This window comes from Schistocerca cancellata, chromosome 6, assembly GCF_023864275.1.
Source record: "Schistocerca cancellata isolate TAMUIC-IGC-003103 chromosome 6, iqSchCanc2.1, whole genome shotgun sequence".
NCBI lineage: Eukaryota > Metazoa > Arthropoda > Insecta > Orthoptera > Acrididae > Schistocerca > Schistocerca cancellata.
The window spans coordinates 362,512,542-362,525,000 of record NC_064631.1 but is presented as its reverse complement, the minus strand read 5'-3'; the positions used below and the strand labels follow the sequence as shown (position 1 = coordinate 362,525,000).

The window sequence follows — 12,459 nt, the reverse complement described above, 5'->3', positions numbered from 1 at the left end:
CTATCCTTTTGGAACACCGTTAGGTTCCTCACAAAAATTTCAGCTGAGCTTATCTCTGGTTTTAGCCAGCTTTCAGTGCCTATAATGATTTGAGCATCACTGCTTTGTATTAGTGCTTGGAACTCTGGTACTTTCCCAATACTGCTGCAACAAGTTACAACTGTTATACCGATGGTTCCTGTATCTATGTTCTTCCTGTGTTCGGCCTGCACCATTTGTGACTGAAGTCCTTCTTGTATTTTCCTGAGATCCTCTAACTTAAAAAACTGCCCATTCCATGCCACATAGCCCCTGCTACCCGTGTATCCGCCTCCTGTGTATAGTGGACACCTGGCCTATTCAGCAGAACCCGAAACCCTGCCACCCTTTGGCGCAAGTCAAGGAACCTGTAGCCTACATGGTCACAGAACCATCTGAGCCTCTGATTCAGACTCTCCACTCAGGTTTGTACCAGAGGTCCACAATCAGTCCTGTCGACTATGCTGCAAATGGTCAGCTCTGCTTTCATCTTGCAAGTACGACTGGTAGCCTTTACCACTTCTGTTAGCTACTTGAAACCAGAGAGAATCTCTTCTGATCCAAAGTGATACACATCATTGGTACCAGTGTTAGCCACCACCTGCAGTTTGGCTGCACTCTGGGGTCTTCATGGCATCCATGAGGACCCGTTCCACATCTGGAATGACTCCACTCAGTATGCACACTGAGTGCACATCAGTTTTCTTTCTCTTCTTGGCAGCCAAGTCCCTAAGGTGCCCCATAACGCTCCTAACACAGGAGCTCCCAACTATCAATAATCCCACTCTCTGTGACTGTCTGAATCTTGCAGGCTGAGAGGTTTCCTCTGAAAGTGAACTGACAATGGCATCTGGCTCAGCGACAGTGTCAGCCCCAGACAGCACCTGGAACCTGTTTGTCAGACAAAGCAGGGAGGCCTTATGTGCGGCCACCTGGGAAGTCTTTCACCTCCCACTCGACCACAGGTGAGGGGTCAACCTCAGTGCAAGCAGTAACACCAGTGAGGACTGATCGGAGGACTTAGATGTGCTGGATGTCCGTTGGATCCCCATGGCCAGCCCACAACATTGGTGCCCATCCACTGCAGCCTCAAGCTGTGTCACTGAAGCCATCATAGCCTGGAGCTGAGAGCAAAGTGTCACCAACTCGGCTTGCATCTGCACACAACAATTGCAGTCCCTGTCCATACTAAACACAGTGGAAAACTAAACTATGCCAATAAATGGACTATCAGCACGTGCTGCGGAACTCTACTGTAGACACTGATGAAAACACAGGAGCTTTGTATAATAAATTAGATTAATACACAGAGATTCAAAAACCTAACTACTGAAGTACTCAGGAAAAACTAAATAATTTGCCCCTGATTAGGAACTTGTAATGTGTCACAAAATAGGTTTACTTTCCAATGCAAACAAAAACGTGAGAACTGTGGCTATTAGATATTAAATTAACACACAGAAACTCAAGAAACTAAACTATGAAAGCACACAGATGTTATTACAAAAGTCGCTCCTGGTTAGGAACTCGTAAAAATTACAAAATCAGTTACTTCCCTGCTGCTACATGAGTCTTGGCTGGCTGCTGCTGCCTGGGTAAAAAGGTGTTTCATTTAGGTTTTACAATATTTCATCAAGAACCCATAACTGACTCAATTAAAGTGGGAATGCAAGTTTTAGGGTGCATAGCAACTGTGTCTCAAGAGCAACAATGAACTCTCTAAAAACAAAACTAATTTTTTTCATATCTCCATTGTCCCTTACTGTGCATGCCTTCTCAACAATCTCTTCCCCTACTTCACAATTGTTCTCCTCATCCTCCTGCAGATGATCAACTGCTTGACAGACCACTTAAATGCAGAATATCATTTCTCTTGTAGCATTTAATCAAGAGCAAAGTTTACATCCTCTGATTTTTGCTAATGTTGCCAGAATTAGGAAGCAATATTACCACACTCATCAAGTAAATCATGCCCAACTTGCATGAGAGAGTTTAGTGAGAATGCAACTACAGCCTTGGTGTCAGTATTCTCACCAATATTTTAATTGTGATGAAGTCCACAGCCAAAACCAGTTTTCGAAATGATAGTGTGCCACATTGGTTCTCATGACTTGAATTAAAATGTCCTTTTATTTTATATTGTTCACTATTGTACAGTTTCAGCTGTTTACCCATTTTTGAGTGTATTATGTTATATATCTTGTTAAATGGACATATTTGGGTTACACTCAAAACTTATATTATGACCAACGTAAGTTTGGATTTTCAACTTCAATATGTCAATTTGCTGTCTTATATTACACCTAAGCATATCACTACACACTAAAAACTCTAAAATAGTGAAAAATATATAAAAAAAGAAGTTTTAATCCAATAATGACATCCAGTTTGGCAGTTTGTTAGCAGAAGTTTGTCATAAATCGAAATAACTATGATTACAATTATTGTTATTTGTGAAAAAAAATTCACTAGTCTGGCATTAAGTGCACTTAAGATTCATATAAAATTATTGAGCTTCTTTCTTTGAGCCAAAAGTAACATTGCATAACTGTGTTCGGTGTGTTGAATATATAACCTTATGACAGAATCCCATAATTTAGAGTCACTCTGTATTTCTTTGAAATATACAAAATGGTGAAACATTCACTTTGATGTTTCACAGATATGGAACTTTAATTTACAGACAGTGAAAGCTATAAATTTGTAATATGTATATAAACTATGCTTCTAATTTCTGCTACCAATGAATTGCACAAAAGTTTTTGTATACAGAAAAAGTAAGTGATGCTTGTCTCAAATATTATTGCAAATACTGCCTCTTACTTCACCAGAAGTTAAAATCTGAGGAGACTGGAAATCTGAAACTTTCTTATGATTGATATGTACATTGAGTATTTGAGTAGTGCAATTTTTTCGTGTAAGAGGTTTGTTCGAAAAATTCTGAAGCTTGTTCCACAAATTTTTTCTACAATTACCTTTTACTTATCATGCATGGTCTCCTTCAAAATACTCTCCACCACAATCAACATACCACTCCCAATGCCATTTCCTCTTCTGGAAACAGTCTTGGTACACCTCTCGCTGGATCACGCGAAGTGTCATTTATGAATTTTCTTATATCTCATCCATCGTTGCAAATCTTCATTGTTTCAATGAGGTTTTTCCACTTTGGAAATAAAAGACGTCCACAGCGGCCAGGTATGGAGGATGTGGCAGGACAGCAATTTCGTTTCTTGCCCAACAGTTAGGCACCAGTAGGGATGAATGTGTGGGTGCATTATCATGATGAAAGAGCCATGAACTGTGTCACCACATTTCAGGCTGTTTCCTTCTCACATTTTCTTGCAAACATCTTAACATTGTCTTGATAGTATCATTGATTAACAGTCTGTCCCTGTGGCATGAATGATGATGAACTAATCCTTCAAAGTCAAAGAAAACTATCAGCAAGGGTTTGACATTTGATGTGACCTGACAAGCTATTTTTGGTCTTTGAGAACCTTTCCCGACTCATTGTGAAGTTGAATCTTCGTTTAAACATCATAACTGTAGACTCACATCTCATCACCAGTTATGATTCTCTTAAGGAACATCTCATTCTCATTTGCGCAATCCAAAAGCTCTTCATGGATTGTGAGGCAAAGGCCTTTCTGGTCTTGACTCATGAGTCAACATGATGCATCCCTAGATGCCGTGTCAGGATATCATGACATGATCCAGCTGAAATGTTACAGTCTTCTGCAATCTCCCAGTCAGTCAGTCTTTTGATTGGCACGCACAATTTAGTTGATGTTCCTGACATGAGTGTCATCAGTAGACACTGAAAGGCGTCCTGAACAAGGATGTTCTTTAACTTCTGTCTGGCCATTTTTAAGATGTGTGAACAATTCATAACACTGAGTATAGCTTAAGCACTCATCACTGTAGGCTTCCTATATCATTTGGTGTGTCTCTGTAAAGATTTTCTTGAGTTACACACAAAATTTTGTGCAGGTGCATTACTCCTCTACCTCTTTCATCTCGAAATTCTCAAACTGTGCATTACAGCGTTCTACTCAATACAGCACTGAACAGCATCTAACAATGAAACTTCCAGCAGTTACACATTAAATACACACATGTGCAGGTACACCAACTGAATTTCGCTTCAACGCACCATTGGCGTGAAATTACAAATGTTCTGGAACTTTTTTAACAGATCTCATATTGTAAAATATTAGACCTAGAGTTTCCATTGTTTGAAAATACTATAACAATTTTCTGTTCAGCTAGTACACTAGAGAGAGCTCTGAAGAAATCATTGCAATTAATAAATCTCAGATTAGGAAACTGATACGCAATGTTTTTAAGTTCTGTAAAGAGTAAAAACAGAAATGTGTGACTATTCCATTGTACAGCACAAATTACATTACATGGTTACAGGGAAGACACATTTAAAACCTTCTGGATAGGTGTATTGCAAAGCATGTGGATAGGTGTACTGCTGGATTTGACAATGATACATAACATGCAGTTCATGAAAATAAAGCTTTTGCCTCTGTTCCATACACTGTTGAGGTTAAAGAAAACCCTATTTCAATAGCAGAAGGCATTACAAAGTGCAAACTACTAGAACTTAATTTCGTTCATCACACTAGATGTTACAGGAAAGCCTGCAACTCCATCATTCATTATTTAAATCATAAATTGCTAGAAATTACAAGGTAAATAAGCCTAAGTCTCATATACAGTGAATAGGATTTTGATGTAGAGGGGCTTTTCTTTTCTACTATAATCCCACATCATTGCCATCTAAATCAAATGAAAATTATAAAAAGAAAAAAAAAAAATCCAACACAAATTCAACGAGAACCTTTTCTGTAAATCTTTCAAGGGACTGACATAATATTGCATTAAGGAAATAAATTCAGAGGATGGCGTAAAGCATGGGTACATGTTAACAGATGTTGAGAAGGAATGTTGGCACTGTCATAGTTCCTATTCCAGGAACAGCGAAACACTGAAACAGGTTGGATGGAAGCTCTACCAATACACCAACAAAGTATTCTGATACAACTGATGAAACCACAATTAAAAGATTTAAGATGTAATAGAGAATCTGTAAGTTTGTGCAGTCAATAGAAAGCATTATTGGCAAGTAATACATTCTTCTTGTGCCTTAAGAGTCTGTCACATGTACACATACATTTCCCCAGTGCCAGTAATGTTTTGAAAGTGTTTAACAAATTCCTGGAAATACTCATAGAGTTATGGTACTCCTGCTCACCATTAGTCAAAAGTAGCCCTAAGCATAAACAGAAAAACAAACAGCTAAAATGGTATACAGATGAGCTAGCTCTCACTAGGGAGGAGACGCTCAGACTGTACAGAATATATAAAAATTCTTGTAAACAAGGACCTGAGCTAGATAATACTTCTTACAGAGCTTATCTAAAATGTAAAAAAATCTACAAAGATAAACTGTCCTTGGCCAAAAAACAAGCATGTGAACATTACATCGAAAGTGCTCCCAACAAATGTAAAGCAGCATGGGATATCTTCAACCAATATAATTCACAAACCCATACACAAGATGCAATGCTGGTCCCAGAAGAAGTAAATAATTACTTCCTAACCTCAGTGAGCGAGCAGAAAAACAAAATCAAGCAAAATGGCACTTGTGCACTAGATCATCTTAGTGCTGTGCCCCATAGTATGTATACTTTCCACTGGAAGGTTGTCACCCCAGAGGATATTGTAAAAGCTGTGGCAAGGTTCACCAACTCCAAAAGTATGGACTGTTATTGGTTTTCTAACTATGTAATGAAAAAAATAATACACCTTATCTGTCAACCTCTTTCTTTCATTTTTAATATGTGTTTAGAATCTGGAGTTTTCCCAGATGCACTCAAAACTGCTAAAGTAATACCAGTCTTTAAAAAGGGAGATAAGCATCTGCCCCAAAACTATCGACCAGTTTCTGTTGTCCCAATTTTCTCTAAAGTTTTTGAATATGTAATGTACAGTCAACTAAATAACTATTTTGATAAGCATGATCTCCTCTCCAACAGACAGTTTGCATATCAGCATGGTAAAAACACTACTACTGCTGTCACTGAAGTTGTTAACCAGGTGTTAACAGCATTCGAAAATAAGGATCTAGTATCAGTCGTACTGTGCGATCTTAGCAAAGCCTTCGACTGCATACCATCTAACACCCTACTTGCAAAACTGGAATTTTATGGCATACACAAACCATCTTTGGATGTAATCGAATCATACTTAAGTAACAGGAGACAGTATGTATCAATTAAAAATAGATGCTCCTCACTGAAGGAAGTTCGGACTGGAGTGCCTCAGGGCTCGGTCCTAGGTCCTTTTCTGTTTATCATTGCAATTAATGACTTGCCTTACCATGTAGGAGCAAATTCAGTTGTCTGTTATGCAGATGATACAACGTTGCTCAATACACACCATGACACAACAGAACTGCATCAGGCAACACAGGAAAAACTAGAACTAGTAATGGATTGGTTTTCTTCTAATGAGCTCCTGTGTAATCCTGATAAAACACAAGAACTAATTCTGGGTTTAACTACAGCTGTTGAAAGCAAATCAATAAAATTGTTAGGATTCCACATTGACTCAAAATTAAACTGGGGGGAACACATTAGCCATATCTGCAAAAGAATAGCACGAGTGTGTTATCTCATCTGGAGACTGACAGATGTAGTCACTGATGAGTATCTAAAGGTGGTATATTTTGGCCTCTTTCAGTCACACATTTCCTACGGCATATTGTAATGGGGACATTCTTGCTTTGTCAGTGAAATTCTGAAAATTCAAAAAAAAGTAATCAGAATAATAAGCAAAGCTAAGCCCAAGGAACACTGCCGTCCCCTCTTTATCAAGCACATGATATTAACTGTGGTGAATCTATACATCTACACAGCACTGCTTTATGTCAAAAGCAACTTAAATGAGTTCGAGACCAGAGAGAACATACATCCCCACAACACCAGAGGCAAACTGGACTTTGACATACCAAGACACAGACTCACAAAGACTACAAACTCACACAAAATAATGAGTTTAAAACTCTTCAATAAACTTCCAGCATCTGCTCGGTCACTGACCAATAATATTTTCAAACGTAAGGTTTATGACTGGCTTCTCAAACACCCATTTTATAAGATAACAGAATATTTTGAAATAAGCATTGACATTAGTATATAAGGATATTCCTAAGAGAAAAGGAATTAAATTGTAAAAAACTTTACTGTAAAGTTATTGTTAATTGTATATTTATTCCGCTGTAAGTGGTCAATGGTGAATAAACTGAATACTGAATACTGAATACTGAAACTGAAACTGTATCTGAAGTTACCTGTCCATCAATAGCTTCTTCCTTTCTATGCCAAAAAACACAATATCGTCACTACCCTGTGGTAACAGGTATATGAGACAAGTCACATGGTAGCACTTTGCAGATGAACACAAGAGCATAATCTAAACAAAGATAACTGTAAAGAAAAACACACCTTTTTCAAATGATGATGTATGGCCTCCACCCATAATGAGCATCCGGCCTTTGAAGATGGTGAGGAAGTGTGGTGGCTCCTTGCCTTGGACAACACGTACTTGTACAGCTATACCTCCTAATGCAGTGTCCATCTCAACAGTCTTCAAGGCAGCAGTACCACGTTCATCTGCAGGTGAGTGTAGACCCTGAAAATTAAAATTTCACTGTTCTGAGTAATGACAACATTCCAGTAGATCATTTATATCTTATGCACATATTTTATAATTAATGACATGACTGGAAGGCATTTCACAATACTGTTAAATTCACAAAGAGAAAGATGAGCATGTCAGCACCTGTTTTCTGTAAGCTTGCAGTATGACTGATTAGAACTCACAAAAAAGGCAATAACACTGTTAGCACATGTAAAGTCAAGTTTCTGCTTCATAAAAGAAAGAGAAATTACTTGGGGAAGACCAAACAGGAAAAGAAGGGAGAGGAGGGGTAAGGCATTCAGAAGCTAAGCTAAGATTGATCCAATATATTAAATGAAGAATGCAAGTAAAAATGAACAAAAATGTGTCAGAGAGATGGAAGTCACTGACAGCATGTTAGTAAGCAGTGTGCCAGCATCAGTTTAGAGATGATAACAGGAAGGCATAGTATGAGAAATAAAGATGGATTAGAAGAAGAGGAGAAAGTGGCAAGTTGAAAGGATAATACAAATGAAGTGTAATAATTACAGAGAGAGTAGTAGAAGAATCTAAGTGAAAGAAGAAAAATAATAGAAAAGATACATTTCTAACACCAAGGATGCACAAAAGTGGTGCTGGTGGTCAGCCTGTTAGTTCATTATCAGCTAATGGATGTTAATTCCAAGAGAGTGATCTGTTGAGAGGATATGTTACAGAGTAAGTTACTACTGACTCAGTACTACCCACAACTGGAGCAACTGAATCACATTCTGTGCCTGGGTTTCAACTACCTCTCACCATGCCCTGAAATGAAGAAGGTCCTACCCACCATCCTTCCCAACATCCCATAGTGGAATTCCATCAGCAATCAAATATAAACAATACCCTCATCCACCCCTACCCTCTCTACCTAACCTCTCTCCACCTCATTCCTGCACACTCCTCAATAGCACTTCACTGTGTGCCACTCCTACCTTATTGTCCCTCCTCCTTCCCACCCCAGCCTCCTCCTTACCCCCACCCCATCGTCACTCCCATCATGCATTGGTGCTGCACCTCACTGTGTGGCTTCATCTGCCAGAGACTGCAGTCATGTGTGTGTGAGAGTTGCATTTGTGTGAGTGTGAGTGTTTGTGTGTATGTGTCATCTATTTTTGACAAAGGCCTTACTGGCGGAAATCTTTATTAATGACTGTCTTTTTTTTGTGCCTATCGGCAACACAGCATCTCCGCTATATGGTGAGTAGCAACTTTCTTTCCATAATATTGTTACATTCCATCATGGATTTTGCAAGTTGCAGAAGTATAAGTTACATTTTAAAGAAATTGTCCATAGTCCTTTGTTTTAAAATAGAACCTTGCTTTTTAGCAGCAATGTCGTGCCATCTTCTAAGAAGCATGTTGTCAGTTGAAGAAGCTTCTGCTTGCTGCTCGATAGAATGCAGTGCCACATCGAGCACTGCCAAACCCTTGGTGTGAGAGATCAATGGTGCAATTTCTTCAGGTAATTCCTTGTCTTGACTGTCTTGAGTGGGTTCACTAACCATTTCAACAATTGCAAGATTGGTTGGTTCAATCTGTTTGTCACTGTTCATCCATTCTGCAACATCACTCGCATTGTATTTTCACATCCAGCAAGGTTTCTCATCAGTTATGCCAATGATAGCTAATCTTCATCTGCACTGTAGGTATTCACTTCATTCCATAAAATCTGGTTCCAAGACTTTTTAGTGTCTGTGGCTTTATTTCATTCCATGAATTTGTTATCCAGTGAACTATTTTTTTTATAAATTTATTGATGGTTTCATGATCTTCTGTTGTTTGTAGAAGTATTGTAAAACCTCTTGGTCCATGGTCTGTATTAGACTCGGGATAACAACAATGCCCAAATACCGTCACACTGTAATTCTTACTCATCAGGATGTGAACCAGTGTTGTCAAGTGTTAAGATTGCTTTGGAAGAAAGCACTTTTTCTTTAGGCATCTTTTGGTCTCTGGAACAAATTCTTTGAAAAACCATTTCTTAGAAATATTTTTGTCTATCGAAGCAGATTTTTGGTGGCCATATGTAACAGGCAGTGCAGAAGCAGTGATAATTTTTAAAAGCTCTAGGCTTAGTAGACTTCTCTATTACCTGCAGCTTTAGTTTGTGGTCTCCACTTGTGTTCCATGCAGCAAGAACTGTTAGCCTCTCTTTATGTTTTTTGTAGCCCAGGGAAGCTTTTTCTTATTTTGAGGCTAGAGTTTTAGATGGAACAATTTTATAATTAGGACATATTTCATCAAGTTATACAGCTGATCAGGAGTAAGATTTACTTCTTGTATAATTCTTCTTAATTTCTCACAAAATTGTGTAACAGTTTGAGAATCTGCAGTAAGTTTTTCATCGAAAATTCCAAGCTGCCTTATTCTGTATTGCTTCTTCCACCTATCCAGCCACCCTGAACCTGCAGTAAAATCATCATTTTTTCTTGCAGAATAGGCCCTGAAATTGGATTTCCTTTTTGTCTTTGCTGAGTAAAACAAACAGATAAAGCTTCAGTCATTTTTTCGTACCCATATTTCTTCACTGACTTCCATTCAGATGGTGAAATAGAACCCTTGTTTGATGAAAATTTCTAAATTTTGTCTCTGTTTCTATGCCAACTGTTACTTCACTGACCCCATACTCTGTAGCATGTTTTTTTAGTGTTTCTCCTTTGTCTAGTCTTTCCAAAGACTCCAGCTTCACATTCAATGGCACAAATTTTTTCTTACTCCTACCACTCATTGTAATGAATGGATTAAAACATTAAGAAACACAAAGTTACATATGTACAGTACACTGTACATACATACAACACCCAAAATTTGTCCATATGATATTACAGAAGTTAGTGTATGTGTGTGTGTGTGTGTGTGTGTGTGTGTATGTGTGTGTGTGTGTGTGTGTGTGTGTGTGTGAGAGAGAGAGAGAGAGAGAGAGAGAGAGAGAGAGAGTTTAGAGATACAGGCACTCTACAGCTAGGTTATCAACATTATCAGACCCCTGACACACATTAAAAGAAACAAATGTGGATGAAATGGAAAAAATATTAATGGATATTCTAAGACAATGAAGAAATACCAAAATGTACTATACAGGAGAGTAAAGCTTGAGTAAAACAACAGAGGTGCTAAAAGAAAGGCTCCTTAAAATGTGACTGTCTGATGCTTACAAAAAACATGGATGAGCTAGATACCCTGTTAACACCTTAAAACCATCTCCCTAAAATCTTGGGAAAATGTTGGACAGTTCACAGAACTTTGAAACCCTAACCACATTCGTTTGAATGTTAACTAAAATAGAGGAACTTACATGCCATTCTCCTGCTCAAAGTGGTCAGACAGCATGGGTATTAAAAATGCTGAGACACAAAACACCTTATGAAGATGGGGAGACGGTCATGAAAGCCCCATTGATGCAGTTGCACAAACACGCTGTGTCTCCAAGTAGTGTCATATGCCTTACTGATATCAAAGAAGATGCCAATACAGTGATGTTTACATAGGAAATACTGCTGAACAGCTGCCTCTAGCAGGGTCAGGTTATCAACAATGGACTGGAACCTCCAGAATCCACAATGAGAGCAACTAAAGAGTTGCCTGGTCTCTGACAAACAGATCAAACAATTGTTATGCAGTCTTTCTGTCACAGCTCATTAGCTGCATACTCCTGTAACTACTGTAACATGCACAGTTCTTTCCTTGTTTGAGAAGAGGTATCAGAAATGCCTCCATCCATGATTTGGGAAAGTTGCTTGCTTGTCATATGAGAGTAAAACATTTGTGGAGGATTTCCATAGCCAACAATGGAAAATGTCGAAGTATTTAATACCAGAATTGGTTGTGACTGGGTGCTATGTTATGAATCTAAGACAGGGCCAATTCCATCTACCACATGGAGAAAGGGGAGTTGTAGGCCTCAAAACTGTTGGATATGAAGTCCAACTTGCCCCTCATTATTGTTGCATAGTAGTGACAAAACGCCGGATCCTGTCTTGCATTGGAGGTAGTTTTTGCAGAGTGCTTGGTCAGTGTCTGAGTGATGTCTCTTGGTATTGTTTGGAGACACAGCTGCTATTGGTGAATGACTGTGTCTGCCAAAAATCCTCCAAATGGTTTCCTATGCTTTTGCAGTAGAAGTGGAACAGTTGGTGCAGTCCAGGAACGTTGGTGATGACCTTTCCTTGCTCTCCTTAGTGACACACTGAGCCTTGATCCTTGTGACTCAAAAGATCCTGATGATGTCAGCTGTTGGTCTGCATTTAAACCGTTGAAGTGCTGCACGCCTCTTCCAGATTGCTGAATGGCACTCATCTGTCCAGTGAGGTACACATCACCTCCTAAGATGACCTGAGGACTTTGGGATGGATAGGTCAGTAGCATGATGGATCACTTGTGTAATGCGATCCACTCATTCCTGGACACTGTCATGGTGTTCAAATACAGCCAGCTTGCTGAATGACATCCAGTTAGCCCTGCTGACCATACATTTCGGTGACTTCTCTTCGGGTAATGGACCATCCAGTACATGAATGCATAGTGGGAACCTGTCACTGGAATGATGGTCATCAATGACTTCCCACTGAAGGGCTGGAGAGCGGAAAGTGAGGTGAATGGCTGAGAGTGATCAAGTGGCACCACAGAAATGAGTGGGAGTACCAGTGTTTAGGACACACAGCTCTGAGATGTCATGAGGCTCTCTAAAGCTCAACCCAGAGGGAA

General features: G+C 39.1%; 1 protein-coding gene and 1 long non-coding RNA gene across 5 annotated transcripts in view; one reads left to right on the top strand and one right to left on the bottom strand.

The window, feature by feature from the left end:
- The window catches only part of LOC126190705 (uncharacterized), a 58,965-nt gene extending 57,676 nt beyond the window's left edge, over positions 1–1,289 (top strand). The window contains exon 3 of the long non-coding RNA XR_007538276.1: positions 890–1,289. This is a non-coding gene — a long non-coding RNA (uncharacterized LOC126190705). The remainder of the gene's footprint in view (positions 1–889) is intronic.
- LOC126190702 (villin-1) overlaps positions 1–12,459 on the bottom strand; it is a 375,484-nt gene that overhangs the window by 31,776 nt on the left and 331,249 nt on the right. For all 4 annotated transcript variants that reach the window (XM_049931170.1, XM_049931173.1, XM_049931172.1 and 1 more), the window contains one exon: positions 7,539–7,725. In XM_049931170.1, the coding sequence (XP_049787127.1) occupies positions 7,539–7,725 (187 nt within the window). The remainder of the gene's footprint in view (positions 1–7,538; positions 7,726–12,459) is intronic.